The 22,983-nt window shown below is 42.3% G+C and overlaps 2 protein-coding genes across 3 annotated transcripts in view; both read right to left on the reverse strand.

The window, feature by feature from the left end:
- Positions 1-4,220, reverse strand: part of kcnk9 (potassium channel, subfamily K, member 9) — a 35,508-nt gene extending 31,288 nt beyond the window's left edge. Inside the window, exon 1 of the mRNA XM_031853714.1 lies at positions 2,415-4,220. Within this exon, the coding sequence (XP_031709574.1) occupies positions 2,415-3,021 (607 nt within the window). The 5' untranslated portion in view covers positions 3,022-4,220. The remainder of the gene's footprint in view (positions 1-2,414) is intronic.
- Positions 4,221-10,429: 6,209 nt separating this feature from the next.
- trappc9 (trafficking protein particle complex subunit 9) overlaps positions 10,430-22,983 on the reverse strand; it is a 151,479-nt gene continuing 138,925 nt past the window's right edge. For both annotated transcript variants that reach the window (XM_031853713.1, XM_031853712.1), the window contains 2 exons: positions 12,751-12,974; positions 10,430-11,698 (listed from right to left, as the gene is read on the reverse strand). In XM_031853713.1, coding sequence (XP_031709573.1) covers positions 11,519-11,698; positions 12,751-12,974 — 404 coding nt within the window. In that variant the 3' untranslated portion in view covers positions 10,430-11,518. The remainder of the gene's footprint in view (positions 11,699-12,750; positions 12,975-22,983) is intronic.

Genomic DNA, 22,983 nt, shown 5'->3' on the forward strand with positions numbered 1-22,983 from the left:
AAAATAGGATTACATGAGATTTTCTTCATCCTCACTGGAGGACATTTTGTCAATATCACAATAGTAACAATGTTTCCGGCGGCAGTAGCTCAGTCCATGGGGACTTGGCTTGGAAACTGAAGGATTGCCTTGAGCAAGGCACCAAACCTCCAAAGTGCACCAGGGGTGCCGTACTATGGCTGACCCTGCACTATGACCCCTCTGAAATGCATGTGTGTGGAGTGTGTGTTGGTATCTAGGACGGATATGCGAAGAATCCATTTACATTGCCCAGTGTGAATTACCATGATTGACAGATAAAGCATCCTCTTTTTTTCCAATTCTGATCCATAAGATAAATGTCATATGTATGCAAGATGGCACATAAAATAACCAACTGACGTTCAATAAGATGAACTTTGTTCTACTGTTGTTTTACATGATTAACAGGTCTGCAAACGTGTAAAACAACACCCCCTAGAAACTCATTTTGTGAGCCTTTTATTAAAATGTTATGAGCAAATTTAGTAAAGTGATAACACTATATGGTCATATGATCATGACACAGTTCCACTGAAAGTGTATAAACATTATTATCTCACATTCATTTTTACAACAGTGTATTTTGGACTTTCTAATCAGCAAAAAAACAAAGTTTTTTCTTTGTTGCATTTTCTTTGTTTTTCTTTGTTGCATTCTAGAAATAAGTCAACGCAACCAGTGTCACGCAGTATACCTGTCCTGTCCAACTATTCATCTAAACAACTGTATTTCCCTTCTAATTCAAGTGCACATATGAAAATCAGGTTTATTCCTGTACATTTTGCAGGAGAAGTCTGACTGTCTCTTAAACCGTTCTCACTCTGTTAAAGAGTACAGTGATGCATAAAAGCGCCCTGTTTCCCACAGAGGAAACACCTGCAGTAAATGTAACCACTTCACGGAACATAAATATTACAATAGCTCATCGCTGTAGCCTGGAAACAACAGTGGGTCCACCTTCACCGCTCTGTGCGGTTGTCCCTTTTAAGTGTTGCCTGGCAGACTGGAGGACAGTCCTGGTGCTTTAGTTTCCTCCAGATAAAAGTCCTCCTCTCGACTACCTCTATCTGATTTCAGGAATGGAGAAAGCGCTTCTCTGTGACCTCTGCGGGAAGGGAAGTTCATTTTGAATGTCCTGCCACTTATTCTAAACTCAGCTGATTGAAAGGTCGAGTGTTAACTTGCTTTTTTTTTTGGTAGAGCACGTTTGAATTCATTTATTTAAATCCAACTCGATTGGCTAGAGCTTCATTCAGTATTACGGTGATTACAATTCAGAAAGAGCGTGGCTTGCTTTTGGAGCGTAAACAGAGAGAAACTCAGTGCACCCCTCTGCTTGAACTACATCTGTGTGACGCAAATGCATCATCGTGTCAAACTGATGTAATACATTTCTCCTTTTAAGGGGGATCATAAGAAATGAATGCATTTATGAAAAGCGGATTGATTTGTCCTTACATAGCTTTTAGTTCTCATGATCCCTTAGCTCTCATATAGCGCTCCATCTATTTCTCATTTACGATCACCTGTAGTAAAGCTCTTTCATCACACACAACATTTGCAGCAAAACCTCAGCGACCCTTAAACGTAAAGCAAGTCTAACCAAAGATATACTAATTAAAATGCTACATTAAGTGAGAAAAGTGAACCGGGATCAGTAAAAGTGGCGCCATGCAGATTCCACTCGCTGAACTCTCTAAACTCATCCCGTCTGCGGCTGAACTAAGAGGAGCTGTCCTTTCAGCACCACCACACTCTCTGCTGCGTCCCTTACAGGCGGCTCTGAACCAGTCCCGCTCACAGGGCCTCGTCATCCTCCCTGCACAGCTCCACGTCCCCTCTGCACGAGCTTTCAGGAGTAAATCACGGCGTGTCTAACACCCTCAACTCCTTGCTCTCTGTCAGACTTTGAGCTGCATCTCGGTAACGCGCCGTCAAAAGTTGAATCTTAACGTACAGTACTACACCAACGGAACGTATGTGTGTTTTAACAGTCCTATAAGTGCGTTACGTCATTCTCAAGAGGTGATTTTTGAAAGCATCAGTCCAAATTCCGTGTATATATGTTTGACCGCGGTGACACAAAGCTCCCTCGGCTCCAACTCCCGCGTGACTATTGCAACATGTTGCTTAAAAACTTTATCTCGAGACTCGTGGCTCCAATTGAAATGGTTGTGATCAGATCGGATTGTTTTTGACAGCTCTCAATATGAACAGAACCATAATATCGTTCGCGTTTTATTGCCTTGAAAATGTATTTGTCCTCATAATAAACACGTCCTGTTGCGCAACAGTGATCATACGCCGACACTGAGAGGCACCTGTAATGATTACGGGGGCTCGGTTATACTGGTTTTAGAGAATGGGAAAAACCACAAGAGCCCGAAACTTACCTATGGTGGTTATAACCGTGATGGCAAAGTAAAATGACCCTGCGAATTTCCACTGCACCCCGGCTCTGTGGGGCTCTGCGTCCATGATGATGGTCTCCAGTTTGCGGTAATCATCCTCGCTGATGTTATATTTCCCCTGGAGACGCTTCTCCTCGGCTTCCAGGTCCTCCTTTTCCAGCATCTCGGAGTCGGACTCCAGGGCGTCAAAGACGGCGGCTCCGACGAGCAGGTATGTAAACGTGCAAATGATCAGGGACAAGGTCCGCACGTTTTGCCGCTTCATGGCCAACAGGAACCGGCGACCGAGGGGCTCATGTCCCCTCGGATTCCCTGGGAAGGCGCAGCGAGCGTGGGGGAAGCCGTGTGGACAGCGCCTGGAGGCGGAGGCGCAGAAAGGTGCGCTCCGGTGAACGTGGTGGATGCCGGAGTCGTGGCAGCGGTGGAAATCCCCCACCTTGTAGTGATCCCGATGACAGACCCCCAGATCCTGCTCTTGGTTTGCGGAGAGACACAAGAGACTGCTCGATCGCCTGGACCAGGAGCCCTGCAGCCGAAAGACCCTGCGCAAGACCTGCCCAAACCAAGTCCTCCCGGAGCGCGGTGCCATCAACAAGCTACTTCCAATATCGGCTGTTGGTGTATTTTCTCCCCAAGTGAATTATACTGATCGGAATAAATTCGTCCAATAAAACAAATTATCGGTGACAGATCCTTGTTCCTTTCTTTTCTTTCAAGCTCCACTCACTTTGTCTTTGCTGTGATTTAAAATGTCCTATAACAAGACATCTTTCCGCATGTCTCTAAGTTTCAGCTGAACACCAACCTGTTCATTGTAACCTCATCAGCATGCAGGCTATTTTTAGCAGCCATTCCCCATATACCCCAAAAAAATCCAGCTCCTGTGAAATCCTTAAATCTTCCTCGCAAACAGCGGACATCCTCATCAGAAATGTGCTGAGTCGCCGTTAAGACGGGAGGGTCACAGAGTATCGCAGGGGTACATCAAGTTGGGAAATGTAACCCTCACAATGCGCAGAGCAATCATTTTCACAGATGTATTTCCATTTTCAGTTGCTTTATTCCTTGATCAACTCGTCACTTGTTAGAGGAACACAAAACATATTCCAAGCACGCAACAAATCATCGTCGACAACAGGTTCCATCGCAAAGTACTTTCTCCCAAATGGATGTCTTTTTCTTAGGATGTGTAAAGAATAATAAAAATACTTTAGAGCTCGAACAAAAGGCGACAGCGCGCTCCGTTCCCGGACTGGCACACATGCTCCGTTGCGCACATCCAAACGTCCTCTCCCGTCTGCTGAGGAGTTTAATCTGGTTTTAAAAACAAAAACAAAACAGAAAGAAAATAATAAACGTGTTTCCCTTCGTCGTGCGGGGGCCTCTGAGTTAACCGTGCGTGTCACGAACAGCTCGTATTTTGAAGACTCCACATTTTATGTCTCCACGCACTCCAGACTCTAATCGGTGGGCGTTGCTCCGCCTGTCTCTGTGTTCCTCTCTTTTTCCAAGTGTCACGATTCATCCAAATTCTGGCCTGAGTATCTGCTTACTCCTGGAAGCTGTCTCTTCGGGGAAAATCTCCTGGGGCACAGCTGAATGCCCCCCCTCCCCCTGTCTCCACACCGCGCGACCTCCCACATTGACCACTCCTACTCATTTTATGGACAGAGAGGGTTTACTCAAACTCAGATGGTCCCATTAGTCTTTTTTTACATTCCGTGGGCAGCGGTGAATCTGCGCTCCAAATCGGGCTCAGCTGCACAGGCTGCCGTGCTGTCCAGGGTGCTGAAGTCTGACAGACTGATGCACTGCTGCGCACAATGCTATCCAAGTCATAGTACACACATTTGCAAGATACACGCAACAGGGAGTAATGCATATAAGGATATTTTGTTTATAAACAACCTACCCTAAAAAACAAGGACAGATTACCATCCAGACCATGAAGGGCTCCAGGTTCACAGTGGATCAACCTTGTGGTCATCTGTTAATAGCATAGCACAACCTGAGTAATAAGGGAATTATGGTACCACCTGATTGTGGTCTAATCTTGAGGCCCCATAAGGACCCCATAAGGACCTCGACACCTCCTTTTAAGGCCTTCATTTCGTTCACTTTACACTGTAAATGTACAGCATGCTGCTTCTCGTGCTTTGCATCCTTTAACTTCAATAGTCTAAATTTGGAGACGAGCTGAAATTAATAGTTTGCATGAGTATTAATTGCAGTAGCAGGCAAAGGTAGGCAGAAAGAAACCTCCCAGCATGCATTGGAGCAAAAGACGACAGACAGGGCTTATTTCATGTATGTTCCTCCTTGTGATTAACACAGTGTTTAATGTTTCCTCAACTCAATTATTGTTGCACTGTTAGTGACGTGAATTCATGTTTTAGGCTGAGGAGTTGATTGAATATTATTCCAAGACTTTGTGGTATAATTGGGCATTAATATTTAGTGATCTGAAATTACCAGAGCACTGTAAGTGCAGTTATTAAGCAGGCAGCAAAACTCCTGATATCAGAAAAGAATCTATCCTTAAAATGATTCAAATATGGATGAAAAGCAAGAGTGCTCTTTTTAGTCTTTCTCTTCAAAGTTGACATTTCATGTAAATATATTCTCTTAACTGCGAGTGAGTATTGTCATCATTGTAGAGAAAAGCTGTAAAACACAAATTAACGGATGAGAGGGAAAACAGGAAAATACTTTATAAACCACAACTAGAAATTAATACTTTGCTTATTCATATATTTTTTTTAACTTAAATCAAACTTATTACAGAAGTGTTAGGACCAAGCCAAAGTGAAGATTACACAAGTCCAGAAGTGTGCACAATTTGTGCCACCTCATTACAGACTATTAGAAGGTACATTGTATGGGTACATGGAGAAATTGGTGAAAAAAGTTCCTATACTGATTATATAACGTGCCAATGAATACTTGAAATAACATCGGCCTATGGAGCAACACTGTATGGCAGTGACTAGACTCCACGGTCCTTTACCCTTTTGACCAGATGCAAATACTCTGCTACTTTTCTCACTTCCACTGGGAGATAATTAAAGAATAAATCCATAAAATTATATCCTGGACTGGGCCGAAACCTCAACTATGTAGCTACTTTTTTCAAATGCATTTTCCATTATGCTCTTTTCACTTTTTTGTATTTTTCATATCATTTCATGGAACACAGATAGTCCTCCAGTCTGATATTACGAGGATTGTCGACAACTCATGAGAAAAAAAAGAAGATAAATATTGTAAAGATGTTATTTCATTTCATATCTAAGTGAGGTCTGGTCTCCTTGTGATATCTTTACTGCTTCTTTTTTTACATCAAAAATGTGTGTGGAAGTAAACAAACCTTCCTCTAGAGTGAACTGAGCGATAAGAAAAGCAAATGCAAAAGCTTTTATCAACTTGTGAATTACTAATGTTGTGTTGTGTTTTGTTTTATACACACTGATGTCATGATTTTAAAGGTTCGCCACAAAGGACTTGAGGGATCCCTTTTCTTTCCTGTCAGATTCATTTTAGGCTTTAAATGAAACCCTGCAAATTGTCCATATTCTCCATGAAAACACACAATGCACTAACGCACGGGAACAAGCTGGCCTCAGTAAGAAGTTGAGTGCATGCAGAAGCCAAGACGTCAACCGCAGTGTTTCATTATGCAGCAATTTAAGAGTCGAAACAGCTCCACTAATCAACATCGTCTGGATATGTACTCGCTCTATATTTAGCTCCCCTTTCTCACATCTCAAGTGCCCGCTCAGCCCACCTACAGAACTCCGAATGCATTCCGGGAGAAGCTCAGAGAGAAAAAGTTTAATAATGGCAACTGCTTAGATTAGTCTCCATGGTAATGACACCGAGTTTACAGTATGGCTGTGCTCATCACACAGGCCTGCACAGACACAAATACATCGCCTCAGAAGGCTGCATGACGGCAGAATGCCTCCACGTATGATCTAGAATGACAGCAGAGACATCAGACATGCACAATTAGCAGTGATGAATGATAGAAGCTTCAACCCAGCCGGAGTGACTGACTGACAGCTGAGTGCTTCTCTGTTCATGCCGCAGCAGCAACCAACTGAAAATACCAGCCACAGTCTGGAGATAAATCCTTGTCTGCCAACTCATTTGCACAGCGTGTTGTGTGGCGAGGTATCATACATCATCCACGCATCGATAGCAGCAGCACTAGCAAGGTGTCGATGATGTATGGCTTCACTGCAAACAATAGGAATCGGCTAAATCAGCGCACGCAGAATTGAATGATCCTTTGTGATTTTAAAGTTACAATCTGGAACATCGCGAGGAGTGGTAATTGCGCGCAGGGAGTTTTCATGCTTTACCATGGGGATGGCCCATGAGATGCACCTGAAAGCACAAGAAAAAGATAATAAATGCGATTGTAATAAGATACATTTTAGTTCATAAACAAGGTAAAAGAAAATATTGTTTTCATTTATGGGGACTTTAACTGGGAGGAAATTCTTGCATACTGTAAGCTGCAGTCACGTTTTAGAGTTCAGGTTGGTTTTATTTCATATTTAGCAGCTCGTGTGTCGCTGCAGATAGCGTAGTAATTGAGCCAGAGAGTCGCACTGGATCAGTAAACATGCAGCGGATGAGGGTTGCTGTGCGTTTCTGTGCCAGTGCTACAGGCGTGACAGTTAAAGAGCAGCGCAGGTGTCAAATGGCTCGTCTTTCGTCAGCACACACCCTAATCCCCCCCCCCCCCTCCCCTACATCTCTCCACTCCAGAGATCATTTACATACCAAGGTCACCGATATATATGAGTGTACGTCACCAACCACTAAATACTGAAAGAGAGGAGGAAGGGATTGAATTGAACTCTGGCTTCTTGCAGATTCGTTTGAACACTGTGGGGATTGCTTCGCCACTAAATGTAAGGCTCTTGTTTGCTCTCAAACAACTCCTTTTCCTCACTGCTGTAACTCCCTAGTATCAGGTGGGGAGGAAATGCTTCGGCACAGAGTGATGGTTGATTGTTAGGCTGATTGCGATCAGAATTACAGGTGTGCTGCAAGGTAATGAAGGTTGGTGGCTAATAATGCGGAGGTGATTTTCTGATAAGAAACCTCATTTAAACTCGAGACAAGATGCTCAGTCTCTTCTGGGTGTCCGCAGTTCTGGGGAGGGCAGCTTATGGTTTGGGGTGGTGAAGAGCCGTAACACGCGCTGATGCTGTTTTTCTACTCATGAACGTCTTACACAAAGACAACATACACATTTTAAAGCTGCTCTGAAAGTATTACAAGGCGGGAGAAAAAGTACTCATATGTTTAGTGTACAGTACTCAGATATACAGCAAGTCTTACATTCCAAATTACTCTTGAAGGGGAACTTCACTGGTTTTACAGTCTTCTGTGGTGCTGAAGGGAACTATGTCAAGTCTCAGAAATGAAACATCGGGGTTATCTGGCTCTGTGCTTGGAGGCAACAAACCATTATGCCATGAAGGCACAATAGGAACTGGATACCCGACTCCAAATGCACACTTTGTGTGACCCATTGCTGGTCCAACCCACGTTGGAATGACGTCACACTTCCATCCATTCATTTGCAGAGAAGGTCAAGCGGAAAAGACGCAATCCAGTTGCACTATAGGAAATATAGGGAGCAGCATCTCAGCCTGGTGTCACTCCCAGGGCGTCAACGCTTGGGCAGTGGCCCTCTGCATCTTCATATCACGCAAAACTTATTTTAAGTAGAGCTACGTATGTTTGTTCCCTAAACCTAACCGCGACCGTGTAACGTTATATATATAACGTTAAGCACGTGTTCCAGCGTTAACCGCAACCATTTCACAACGTTAACTGCTTGTGACGTGCGACGCCCCCGGCATCTTTATAGCTTCTTCCCAAGCAGCAAAACATGACAAGAAGGGATGAGATCGTGTTGAGCACTTTGGAAGCTTACATGACCATCAAATACATGTTATTGTTTATAATTAGTCTTCAGCAAACTGTCTGCTGAATGTCTATTTGTAGCTGTCTCAGTTATTGTGTTGTGTGTCACTGAGTTTAGTTTGTAGGTTCTTCACTTTTGTTGCCTTTCAGTTTGCTGTGCTATGCGTTCAGTTGGGTTTGGATGACCTCTTTTAGGGTCCCATCCATATTAGTTTTGCCTTTTCTCATTTTTATAAAACCCATTATTTTTTAAATCTCAAACTTGTGTCTTCTGTCCCACCTATTTAGTCCCCGATATCGATGCTCTCTCATATTGAATCTAAAGTCATAGCCGCAAAGTAACAATGACATAAGCCATCAAATAATCTAGTTCAGAAAAATGTGGTTTGAGGGAAATACTAAAGTACAGTACTCGTTATCAACCGGTCAGTCTATGATTCTCTAAGCAAATTAAACAACAATAAAGGAAAAATGTCAAATGTTAATGAATCCCTCAATTGAGTGCTGCTGTAGATGGTTTAGTTTTTTGCTCTGGAGCTCCATTTCTTATACTTCCAGCTATCCATGCCAGACCCCAGTTTAATTATGCGTATAAGGTGAATCTATGCTTCGATAAGTGAGAAAAGGACACTCTTAATTGCTGCTCTGCTTTGTAATTTAGGCTTATAAAATCGAGTTACCTTTCCTGAAGAAGACGGTTATAAGGGTCAGTAAACAATATGCCGAGGATAGAACTTATGTTAAGTGAGTTCATGCAGACTGAACTGTGCCGACAGCAGCCCAGGGTCCACACTCTCACATCAACAACACAATCCATTTCTATTGTTGCACTCAGAGCTGCCTTTCATTTCTAACTTTTCAAAGCCAGTACACACACATTCTCACACACACACACACACACACACACACACACCCTCTATTAGATAAACTAATTAATAAGCATAGAGGGCATGACTTTGGAATTGTTTGCGTTGTATGCATAACCAATGACCTGTGTGGTTCACTGATGTATTATTCACATATGTAAACTAACACACTTATGACGAGTGGAAACGCTGTAATGTGCTAATGTGACCTTCATGGGGAAACAGCACTAGATTCAGAAAAAAAGACATTCGTTATTTCTCATGTTTTCACATGGATCACCGGTGCTTCACATTTCAGAAATTCTGTTATTTTTGTAGCATACAGAGTTACATTGAATTTACATAAACACAAACTCATTCCTGGTGTTCGTGGTCTGTGGTCAGGCAGTGTGACTAAGATCCCGTCCTTAGTTCATACTCAGCTATAACGTCCGCTGAAATGAGAGCTTGTTTAAGAGGAGGCTGGCTCACTGATAAACCCTCTTTCATATAAAAATGAAACCCCCGGACTTCTTCTCCCAGGCCTCCCATCCCCCCCTTCCCCTAAGACATTTCAGCCTTTTGACAAGGCTAATCTTCCCCCAGCATCTCGTCATCACCCAGTTCACATCTGGTCCACCAGTGAGGGGGTGGAAGAAGGGCCTGCAGTGACAGCTTACAACACTCGTACTGTATTAACTTACTGCTGGAGCCTGTGGTACTTAAAGAGGTTGGAGAAGCAAGATTGTTACTGACTGATTCAGGTTCCCAGGTGGATAATGAGTTCCCAGCAGTACATTAGCAGTGCTGTGGCTTCACTGGTTAACTCCCAGTGTATCAGAAAGCACAGTGTAATGATTAACTACGGTGAGGTCTTGAATCTGCTGTGACATTATTCTATGCACTGATATTTCAAAATGTCAGAGTGAGTAAAACAAAACACGTTTGTGGTGAACTGTAATGTTTCACTAGAACACAGCGTGTAGCTCAGTCACCCTAAAGGAATGTTAAAAATGATTATTAGTCAGCAATGTTTTCTCCGGTAATCAGTGTTTATGGATTTTTGTGTATCTGAATGTTAGACTGGAGCTTCCCAAAATGTGATAAAGGTCATCTCAGCAGGCAGAAGATGAAGATGGACACAGAGCTATAACGGCTGGGATGGACAAATAAAACGTGTTGGAATAAGGTCAAAATAAACACAGGTTGCTTCTTTAAACATTTATTTACAGCAAGTATATGTCACACATAGGCTAATCTATGACGGTCAGGTTCATCAGTCATCCAGTGTGGTGGCACAGAGCCAAGTGAAAACATCCATACAGCAGTAGAAATAAATAGATCTTATGTGTACATAACTAGCTATAGAGTCTGGCTAATCACATTTCCGGTGTTGGTTTGTAGCTCCTCTTCTTCAATCGGGGCTCTGAGGTTTTCTGCCCAGTAACATGACTTAGTCTTATTTTATTTTAGTAGACATTTTGTAACTCGAAATGCAAGGTAACAAAATAATCTTCTCAATAAATGGCATTGTGAAGATAAGAAAAAGTGTGACAATGATATTAATTCTTGGCAGAAAAAGACAGCAAACTTTGCATGGCAACATAGCGACTACTTTCATTTAATTCCCCCGCTACCGCTCATTGCGACTAGTGTAGCTAGCTAGCATTTAGCGGTTAGCAAGCTAGCTAGCTAAAACGGTGCAAACCGTAAAACACATTAATTCAAGTAAGCGCAATTGTAGCATCTTTTCCTGTCTCACATTGACCGTGCAAACCATACTGCCTCTCTTGTTACATGGTGCAACACAACTAATAAGACAGCATATAATAATTCAAAACAATAATGTCCCCTTGAAGTTCAGTGTTAATGCAGTTTGCTATTGGTCAGTGGTGAGAATTCATTTTTCAAACTTAACGCAAAAGAAAATTAACTTTGTCTGCACAAGTGAGTCAACTGATTGCATTGATTCCACTGAAATTAAATGATTGAGGTCCGAGCCTTCAAGATGTGTTCATAAAGGAAGAGAAACGGCTTGTTTCTAATCACCCCTAACAGCCAACTGTACAGATGTTCGCTGTATCATTAGCTAGATTGCAAAGTACACACTGATTGTGTGCAGGAGTGTGTCCGTGAGTGTGTCCGTGTGAGAACTGTTCACACGTTTTAACCTTTAAGAAAATGATATATACATGTGATTAAATTCACAAGAATATTGTATTTACAGAGAACAACATCAACAAAACTCCCCATCCATTCACTTCTCAGGGCTACAATGATGAGGCCACCAGGCCCTCAGGCCCCGGCCTGCGGCTGAGCGTCCAGGGCTCGGATGTGGACACTGGGCAGAGTGAACCAGGCTAAAGGAAGCTCTCGTCCAGCGCTGTCGTCCTGGAACTTGATATTAAGGAAGAAATCTCCAGTGTAGAGGAAGAGCAGGGCACCGACACAGACGGAGTTTTCTTTGGGTTTAACCTGGCGACGGCAAAGACAGACAGCAGTAAGAATCATTAGCGGCCGGCTTTCAGTAGTCCCATACAGAACCTGGCACACTGTCAGCCATGAAGCCGGCAGGGGAGAAGGTTTGAATCCGACTGTGGCTTTGATGAAAAACTACCGAAAAGATCTGCGTTTCCCCCTTCGTTTGAGAACAATTCCCAAAATGAAGTTGGTTCGCACATTTAGGAATATCATTTGTGCTTTTATCTGCCTTTCAGACTGTAAGCTCTTTGGTTTGGCATCAGCCAAGCCGCTTTTCATCGCCTCCAGCTTGTTTAACCCTGAGGAGTAAGACTGTGTTACAGAACAAAGGCTCCCTCCCAGGATCCCTTCTCTGATAAGGGCCTTTTCATTCAAAGACTGCAGCCATGACATTTAAAAGGACCATACCTGTGTTTTTAGCTTATTTTGCTTAGCAGGCTTTATTTCAAGTTTTGAAGTCGCATTATACAGCGACTTGAAATATGCTTGTTATGTAATCCAACAAAGAAATAGTCCCAGAGGTACATCAATGTGTATACTGTATAATTTGGTTAAGAATAAAGGCAGCCAGAATTAAGTGACTGAAGGAAACCGTAAACTTCAGCAAGTTCATGAAAGGGAGGTAAAAAAACACCTAATTTACACATTTAAAATGTTTCTTTGTTGTTGTTATGCCTCAGATCATGGCGTTTCAAATCCTTAAATAGGCACAGAGCATTGTCATCAGTTATATCAAATATTCAAGGTTTGGTTTAAATGGGCTAAATTGTGCAAGAAAAGCTGTTTCAACCAAAGTAAAGCCAATCTATTGCTGTTACTACGGGTGGCATTATTGCAGCAACACTTTAAGTATTTAGCATCTTTGAGGAGTATTTAAACATTTCATAATATAACGTAGTTATAGTGAATGACAATATAGTAAAACAAACTAGTAATAATATAATATATGTCTTCATAGGAGAGGTTATATTTGATGACAAATACTGTACATTAACAGAGTTGAAATGACGCTATGACGTCTGTATAGTACTCCAGTGCCCACTGACCGTGTCAATGTAGAAGGTGTTGGAGCCGATGAAGGTGACCGCCTCCCCCAAATCGTAGTTCTGGACTCCGTTCTGGTAGTCCTGATATGGCACCACAGTCAGAGCCAGGGGTCCCACTGAGTTCTTGCTCCGATTGGTCAGTTGTACCTCCAGGGTCACAGCGTCACCCGCTTTACAGTCGGCAATGACATCGCAGTCACACGGCTTCCCATTCACCAACACATCTGGAAACCGACCACAAAGGAAAGGGGATTAGCGGAACCGGAGGGGACGGCTCTTTTGTCCAACATTCTTCACAAAAATGGAACTCTGAAGAATTTGGCAGAAGTCAGAATGACTTTTTCAAACCAACATTTAAATCTCCACCGTCATTCACAGGACTCCCATCCAATCTCCATTTCCTTTGTATTCACCAAAACCCGACCCAACCATCTGACGGCCCATCATACCGTTTCTGATGGAGCATCGATGGGTTTTGTTTTTCCCAAAATACATTTTATTGACATCAGTGGAGAGTGCCGGAGCTGTGGGTATTAAACTGGATTCCCTCCTGATAATCTCATCATGCATGTTAAGAAAGGATTGTTGGAACAATCCCAATGTGCCACACACACACACCAAGTACATTCTTCCCTCTCTCCTGTCACAACCAACCAAGGCACACTGAGTGAGTGCAATTCAATTGTGCTAATGTGTGGCCAGTCACTCCTGATGTGGCCCCTATTTGGCTAAGGTACAGAGGGAGACACGATGATTTGTTTTGAACAACGAGCTCAGTGAACTGAGCTCCAGCACGCTCCTGGGAGGAGAGGGCTGACTCCAAACATCGGGGAATTCAGGGGCGCCCGAAGAGATCGCTCGAGTAATGACTCCCCCGAGAAGAACGGCGGCCTACACATACAAACACAGGCGCGTGCTTAAGCCGGTTGTCATACTCTTTCTAGTGTCACGCCCGCAGCTGTGATAAACACAGCGAGTCAGAGCGGCTGAGCCTGCGTGACAGCCTGATGAAAGAGCCGAGCTGCGTTGGGTGCCGCTGGTGTGCCGATCTGTTGCATACGGCGAGAGGGTGGGGGTCGAGGGGGGTGTATGAAGATAGACAGACCATCCAGCAGGAGGGAGGCGCTGAGGGGGGAAGGTGGGTGTGGGCGGCTGAGGCCATGCTGTCACAGTCAGTGAGAGAGCCCCGGGGAGGCTGGAGCTACAGGAGGGTGACATTCAGCTCCACTTCTGTATTAAAAACCCACTTCACTCAACCAGCAGCACTCACACTCAGGAGATGATGTATCAGTTTGCTGACACTGGCCTTTATGAAGAGTTTACAGTATTTATTATACTACCTTTCTTTCATGAGAGTAGGCTATCGACTTAAATGTGTCCATAGCAAAGAATGTTAAAGACGCTCAGGTCTTGTTTACATGTTCTTTGATCACACATTTTCTGATTCAAACCATGAATTTGCAAAAATAAAAAGGTGTAAAATATGCATGTTGCTCTTATTTGGTCGCTGGTGGTAAGCCGACATTAAACCCTGCTATGATTTGAGAAGTTTGAGTTCTTTGATTTAGTGTTTATAATCCTCAAAGTAAGTTACAGCAAAATCTTTCGAAGTCGGTATGAAAACTAAGGTTCTGATACAAGTATATATATATATATATATATATATATATATAAAAAAAAAATGTAATTATAACCCGCCTTGTACATGAGCTAACAATACTGTAAATTGGATATCGTACAGCATCCACATTGTTAACATGCTCCTTTTTTTTATTGCGATTCATAAATTATCAAGTCACACGTGATAGCAATAATAATATTAGTCATTCATTTTCATTTCAAGTGAATTAAATTGCACATTCATTATATATAACTGTGGAGAGTTGTACATCTATGTCAATTGAAAGTTAAGAATATATTTTCTGTTTCAATCCTCACTGTGTGATTGAGATTTACTGTTGGCTTTGACACAATCCAAATGTAAAAAGGCTACAAAGAATTCAAACCGGAGAGAGAGCCATAGTGAATATGAGGGTCCTTAATATATTATATTCAGTTTCTTTTGCACAGGTAAAGACCAAGCTAATAGAATATGCAGATTGTTAACATTGTTGCTGTGTCGGCTTGTTGTGGAAGATTTCTATGTTAATCGGGAGAAGAGAGTTTTTGTTCACAAATCAATAAAGTCTTCAGAAGATTCAAAGTTGTCTTGTTCTGTTTATTCGCTTGAAAGGGAAGAGTATACAACAGAGTACGTATTCAGCAGTCTGGTAAAAACTTCACAATATGCAACACCTCCTTTATTTATACAGCAACAAGTTAGATTCAAAGTGCAGCACCCACGAGGGCTTGTCTGCTGTATCCAGCTGATTTTTCACAGCTTTGATACATTCAAGGTAACATGAGGTGTTTTCAACCACCAGTTGTGATTACTGCTTAGTCTGCACTTTCTTTACTCCATGTAAGGAACAAGTTGTTCTGCCACTTTTTCAGTAGCCATTTTACTTAATAGATGACACGTAAGTTTTCGAGTTCACTGCGAGTTCACATCGAGGACACAAAGTTCAAATGCATATTTTACCATTACAGGCTCCAATTAATTTTCTTTTGCCCAGAAGTTTTTTTGTTGCTTTTTTGCTGAGCTGACAGCAGGAACTTGTTGGGCCAAACTGACTGGCTGAGATCCAATCACAATGCGAGCCAGAGCACCTCCAGACACAGTTGCATTCTTATAGCAATGCATTCTGCATGCATTTACACCTCATAACGTCATCGTTTTAATAAAGTCATGGTCTGTACAGGCCTTTTATCTACCACTGTTCACACTGTATGAAAGAGTAAAGTAAATCGGGTTAGCCATGTGGCTACATAAATAACTAGGGTTGACGTTTCAAGAGCAAATCTAGTTGTTTTGCCATTTTAATTGTAGTCCAAACATCATTTCATTCACCTCTTTCCGCTGTGCATATGGAAACGTTTGGATTTTTGCTTTCACTGGAAGACCACTGGTGATGGTGTATTGAGACACCCGTGCACATACACAAACATATATATATATATATATACATACATACATACAACACAATCGTTTCACAGCCAGTGACGCTGAGCCCATAGTGACACCTTAGCAAGTAGTTATATTTAGTTTGTTCAAAGTCTTGTTGCTAGGAGATGTGCAAATTATAGGTAGCCTACATTGGCTGTAAAACTGGAAATAAATTCTTTCACATTAAAGGGAACAAAAGAGAATGGTTAGTCTGTAATGAGCTGATGAACTCCCACACACGAGCCTCAGTCACACACACCCACAACCTGAACATTTGCTACAGAGTTTCTCTGCTATGCTGGATTGTGTATCAGCACCGAGGCAATCAAATGATTTAGATAACAAACATGCAGCAGTGGGAAGAAACAATGAGCCAATCTACTGAGGAAAACTGCAAAAATACATGTAATTGTGTTTAATAATACTTATTAGGAAAACAAAATGAATTGCACTGATGAGAGGAGATGGTACTGGCTAACATTCCCGTTTCAGACAACTCGTCCATTACGTAACGCTCAAGACAAATAAGCCAACTAAGAATGGAAACATCAAGGTTTCTGATTGGCTGCGGTTCTCTCGGGAGTCTTTGCATCTCTCCAGAGAGGAAGCTAAAGATTATGACAAAACACTGCTTTTTAAAAGCATCTCGTGTTTGTTTGCCGTTGTGCAGAGCTGAGAGCTGAGAGCTGAGTGCTGCTGCACCGGTGCTCTCTTACCTCAACTGTGCCTCTGGTAAATAGGTATTATAGTATGATACCCATGAATGTAGTGTCCCCAGAGGCTGACTAGGTATAGGTTACATCCCTCAGGCATATGGAGGGAAATAGTAAGTGCTGAAATGTAACAAAAATGGATTATTATATTTAGACCACAGGCCTGTATTTCTAGTTCACAACGAATCAAACATACATCACAAACTCATCTTGCTTCTATACAAATGGAAACAGATGAAATATTTCTGTTGCATAATTTTTCTTATTTTAAACTAGACAGTTAGAGAAAAGTAAACTTGGCTAGTTTTCTATTCAAAAAAAGACCAGTTTATCTCACATTTATTTGAATATTATAATAGTGCTCGACGCCCTCCCTCCGGTTCGCCCTCAGGAAAACACTGTTAGCTCTGTCTGCAGTTGTATCACTGTCAGCTGCGAGCCACCGGCTCAGCCCTTACCATGTTGAGAGCCATGTGGAGGCACTTGATATGCTCTGAAATTCAAATTGGCACCTTTAATGTTGTGAATGTCGTAGAGAACCTTTAATATCACAATCATTATTCAAATATAATCATGACATTCAAAAGTGGTATTACATTTCTTTAGAACAGCCAGTTATTCAAATGACAAACTGCTGGTAAGTCATGGCTGACAACGTTTTGACAGACTGACGGCCTCTAATAATAAAGTCGACAGGCCTGTAATGTAGCTGCTTAAGCTAACGTTAGCTTCACAGACTGACAGGAAGAGCTAGTTCCAAGCTTTAAATCCTAGAGGTCTCAATGCAGAGATCTTAAGGTGAATACAAAACAATGATACAGTATGATGTGCTTCAGAGTTTAACTGAGCGTTTCTGATCATTCTTCCCACGACTGCCTTGCTACCTGTTAGCTCCCTGCTAGCTATCTGACGTGAGGTGGTCTTATGTAGTAAGAGACTCACTTCTCTGTTTGTCTTCTATGAACATCAGAAAGACAGAGCCCAAACATCAAAGATGATACACGATACAGAATGTTCCTTCCTACACAAAACACTGACGTTAATTAACGACGGCTGAGTTAATTTGCTGCTGTTGGTTGTTGTTACATCCTGTCAAAAAAGAAGATGCTCCTCCTAGCCGCAATTTGTTTAAAGGAACACTGTCTGCAACTACAAAGAGGATGCATCATTGAAATGAGCTGGATGGAGGAAGGGAAGCTGGAGAGGAGAATAGTAAAGAGGTAAGTGAGCTGCAGAGGAGCAGTTTGGCACGTTAGAAGAATTGTAGATAAAACCGGACACAAAATACCGTATAGGTAAAGGTCAGCAGGATTTTGAGGGAGAAATATCACTGCGACAAAATGCTGGTCCAACAAGTCCTGCACGAGCAACAGGTGCATCACAGGGTGAGCCGAAAACCGACTTGAGACTCCAGTCAGCTCCTTTTTAATGCATTGATTTGCTGTGTTGTGACAGGGTCATTAATAAAGTGTAAGGAATGAGAGGAATCCATCCGTTTATTAATGTCCTGCCTGAGCTAATGTGCAGGTACAGCACTTACAGCATGTTACATAACACGTGCAACTGGGTTTTGTTTTCACGTTAGTACGCGCTCAGCTCTGCCCAGATGATGATGATGCTGGAGTCTGCAGAGGCAAAGCGCTGCGGCAGGCGTCGCCACAGCAACCAGGAGAGAAACAGAGCGAGAAAGATAGACGAACCCCCTCCCTCCTGTATGAAGTATGAAAGCCACAGATCACCCCACGGCTCGGAGATTAAACAAACCTCTCCGCCCCTCTCCGTATCGCTGTCACCCGTGAAGATAAAGATGACGACCGTCATTCGGAGATTTGTTACCGTTTACAAGATTATGCCGCGCTTCACACGCGGTGTCGATTCAGCTCATTGAGATTCACTCACAAACGCGTGCAGGACGAGGAGAAATCAGACAAACGACACGCAAACAAATATAGACGTCACGTTCATCGCACCTCGTGTAGAATGGCATTTCTGAAATGTGTGTTTAGGAAATGCTTATTAAACACAGGTTACTCTGTTGCTGCAGAATAGATTACATCATCAATATGATATTATTTAGCGGCCGTGGCTAAGTGGAGAGCAGGGCCGTCCTTCAATCAGAGGATCGGCGGTTCGATCCCTGGCTCCGGCTCCACTAGTTGCATGTCGATGTGTCCTTGAGCAAGACACTTAACCTCTAAAATTGCTCCCGTAGCTGTGCCTACGGTGTGATAGCACCTGAATTGTAAGTCGCTTTGGATAAAAGCGTCTGCTAAATGACTGTAATGTAAATGTACATTTAGTGCAGTTCTGTGTGTGTGTGTTTGTGGAAAGGCATGTTGTTTTTGTACAAATGGCATCTGCGCAACGCTCCAAGTTTTACTCTGGTGGACTTTCAGGCGACCATCGCCTCGGCAGGCGGTGGTCACTTGCCTAGCGAAGTAACGAGGTTGTAATCCTCTTTTGCAATAGAGACCTGACCAAGAGGGCAGCGTTAAAAGCTGCGGACAAAACAATATAAAACCACACAAGAGACAAAACATTAAAAAAATAAATGTTGCTAAAGTACTGATGAACCTGAGACCTTGCCATTGTTTAAATTATTCCAAAATTCTACAATAAAAACTCATTGTGAAGACTATTCAAAGTGGCTAGAGCAGAAAACCATAAGACTTTCTGTCCCATCTCTGTCTGTACATTATGGACAAACAGGTATATCTCATGTGAGCTGAGATAATAATTACATGACCTAGTTTACCCAAAATGGCTTTTTAAATAAAAACCAAAGACTCAATCACCGTGTGGATGGAGATGGGCCTAAAAGGTACAATAGTGTGATTTTAAATTGGTTGCAAATCAAAATGTGCTGATGAATAAAGTCCATGTGGAGACAGGAAGCTGATGAATTCATATACATCATCAACAACTGGCTAAACATTGCTTCTCCTTGCAACAGGACTTGTCTAAAATGAAGATACATCTTTAACAATAGAATTGTTTCCATTGATAGAATACAACCACTACTAAAGTAGTAGAAGTGTCTTTTCCTCCAGGATGAACATTAACAAAGAGTTGTGCTCCGCCCAGAGGACCAGGTCATCCGGGTTCAACAGCTCATCACGACCAGCGGTCGCAATCCAGGCAGGGTCATTGATGAACGCTTCGATGGACCCGGAGGTTTAAAAGGTGTGCTGCAGTAAGTCCTCTGATATCTCTCCAAGTCAACTTCCCCTTCTATAATTATCTTAAACATTTACAGATTCCATCTGCTTTGACAAAAAGAAGCCAGGAACATGTTTGGATACACTTACTCGAGGCAACATTTACACATTTATCAGTTTGGACCAGGAGCCGTAAGCATCTTTAACTGTAGAGTTGTATTCATTTTGGACTGCTCTGTGGCAACATATGCAGTCTAATAGATAGTAAATTGGTGGAGGCAATATAAATCAACCATCAATTTGCAGACAAAACTTCTGCCATTGCAGCATCTTTCTAAAAGGTCTGTGTAATCGCTGTCCATCTGTGCCTCTCGTTGAAATCCAACACTGTGTTTAATTATGTCACTGTTAGCAGGACATATTTAAGAAGCTTCACCCCAAACAAGCAGGTCTGCTCGGGTGCTATAATTTCAATCACCAGCGAGCAGCAGCCTGTGGCAGAAAGATTGGGGGTTATGTAGCAGCAACAGTTTATAAGCTGGGTGGACTAATATTGGCTCATCTCCACACAGGACACCTAACTGAGCAGAGCTGCTTGCAGCCACAGTGTACACATTCATCGCTGCTCTGTGAGCATCATGGCCACGGGAGCAGCAGCATTACTCATCCAAACATTCAACATTGCTTTCATTCCCCACTGCTGGCTACGTGCCTTACGTTTACTCAAATAACACTTCTCTCTCTCTCTCCCTCCCTTTTTTCCACCTTTTATTTCTCTGTTTTCCTCCACAAGAACAGGAGCGTGCTCTGCTGGCTAACTGTTTGGATGGTGGTGCCCAAGGTTATCATTGTTTAGCATCGTTATCCTTCACTCCGGCTGCACTCAGCCAGGCTTTTAAAAGCAGGCAGAATGCTTTGAGAATGTAGGGATTAAGATGCTTACACACACTTACTGAGGTGTTTAATAACTCAATTTATTGTTACTTGTCTTACTACGACAAGTGGGAAGACAAGCACTGTGTGGTGCTCTAAAATAGATCTGCAGAGACTCTTCTATAAGTGAGAATAGGAATAGAATAAAAGAATAGAAATATAGGCCAACACAATAACTACATCCGTGTCATTTTGAATGTGAAAGCTAATTTCTATCCATAAAGAGGTTTTTGGAAATGTGTTGCAAGCTGCCTAGTGCAACTGATTCATTCTCTATGTTCGTACTGATAGATGCCAGTTGCTTAATTTATTGTTCAAAGGGGAACTCTACCCGTATGTTTGGTACAGGTGGTGGGGTCAGTATGTTCCACCAAAGTGCTTGTTGGATCATCAAACAGTGTCTGAACCCCACCTCCCCACCACCACTCAGCACGCCCACTTCACACCGGTGTGTGAAGGTAAAACAAGTTGCATGTTTAAACTTCTCTCTCAAACTTTATATTGTTATTCTTCACACTACTTCCATCACTTTTCAAAAGAAATGAGTCCAACAATACAAACGGAGAGACTTAAGGAGAGACTGACTGGAGGTGTATCGTTATGCAGACGACACGATGACTTACTATGTCAGACCAACCACGGCATGTGAAGCTCAAACAACTTCATTACAAAGGCACCGAGGCCTTAATGTGTTCCGCTGTGTATTACGTTGTTTAATGAGCAGCTGTGTGTGTAAAGAAATGGCAGGTGAGTCTATGTTTCCATTTGACTTCTTGCCTGTATATGTCTTCAGGAGATTTCATCTGTAATGTCTCCTTATTTTCATCCTCCTGTGAAGAAAGACTGGAGGAGTGTGGCGAGAAGAAGAGGGCGATATAATGCAGCATGCTGCAGGCACATAGTTCACACTTCAGCAAACATAGCGACCTGAACATCACCTAAAGCATTCTGTCTGCACTGAACTGTGAGTGTGGCTGATCAGGAAAAAACAACAACACTGCAAGCCTAGTATCCTCGCTATAAAGCAACTTCCCAAAATAGAACAAATCAATAGTCTGAGGGAGCACAAGTGTGGTAGCTGGATGCCATTCCACTTTAATGGCCCCATGCTGTGATGGCAGTCTTGGCTTGGGGCCTCCCACTGTGCAGGCATGTAATTCTACTATTATTCCAAACTATACATACATACATATTCAATATTCCTTTCAGAACTGAGGAATGTCTGTTATATCCGAGTCAGAAAATCAATCTGAGGATTCATTCATCCAGACTCAAAACTTAAATCTTCACTTGAACATAATTTGCATGAGCTGATTAAATTGACCTGGCCTCAGTAGTCACTACAGTAGATCAGAAGACTTTGAATGCTGATGATTCTGTACTGCACTAGTGCGTTTGAACTGAAAAGATGAGCTCGCATCGGCTTAGACACTTTGTGCTGTTACATTGTGTTTTGACTGCTAGTCGCCTCTCACTTTTTGTAAAACTCTCACAAAGTTCTTGACCTGCTGCCAGATCTATGTGTGTCTAAAGCAGAATGTAGAGGCAACCCACAACTCTGTTGTGTGGCATCCACAGCACATCCAAACACAAAGCAAAAGAGAAAATAGATGAGACGCGAACCGCTTTTGGAACACTCCGAGGACTCCAAAGCGGCCGTACAGTACAGTGCATAGAACAATGGTGCAGAGTTACAGACAACAAATGCACCTGTGTTGTGAAAGCCAATAATGTGAAATCAATGCTCCCTAGTACAGTGTGTCTAACAGCTGTTCTGAACAACAGTCATGCTATGTCACAAAGTGCATTGTGCACTTTACAACATATGTGACCATTCTGCTTGTATATTGCCACGAAAACCTTTTTTAAAGCACTTAAAAGAGTGCTAAATATTATATTAACATTAAAATATTGCAATAATGGTAAAGAAAAGGTTGCCAGTTGGTCAGTTTAAGCAGCAGATCCAGAAATGCCTTTTAATAAAAAAAATTTAAAAATCCATTTATTCGTCTTCCTTGTCAAAACTTGCCGCCTACATTGCCCAAAATGCAACTCTCACTTGATTCACCCAACAGTACAGATTCTGACGCAGCTCCCCCTTTATACATCTTTTTCTAAAAGTGATCTTCACATGTTCTACCTGACCATGTGTTTTTCTGTTTAGTTTCCTGCTTCAGAGAGTAAATACCTTCAGCAAAAGTCTGAAGACACAACTGAGGCTGAGAAACCAAACCCATCCTCAGATATCATATATTGTAGATCATGTCAAACCATTATTCTACTGTACACATTCACAGTATTCTTGCCATTATTCTGATAAACTTCTGATAAACTTTCATTCACACACCCATAATAGGCATAACAGATGGTGAGCAGATAGTAG

This window comes from Anarrhichthys ocellatus, unplaced genomic scaffold (genome assembly GCF_004355925.1).
Source record: "Anarrhichthys ocellatus isolate YVR2014 unplaced genomic scaffold, GSC_Weel_1.0 scaffold14, whole genome shotgun sequence".
Lineage (NCBI taxonomy): Eukaryota > Metazoa > Chordata > Actinopteri > Perciformes > Anarhichadidae > Anarrhichthys > Anarrhichthys ocellatus.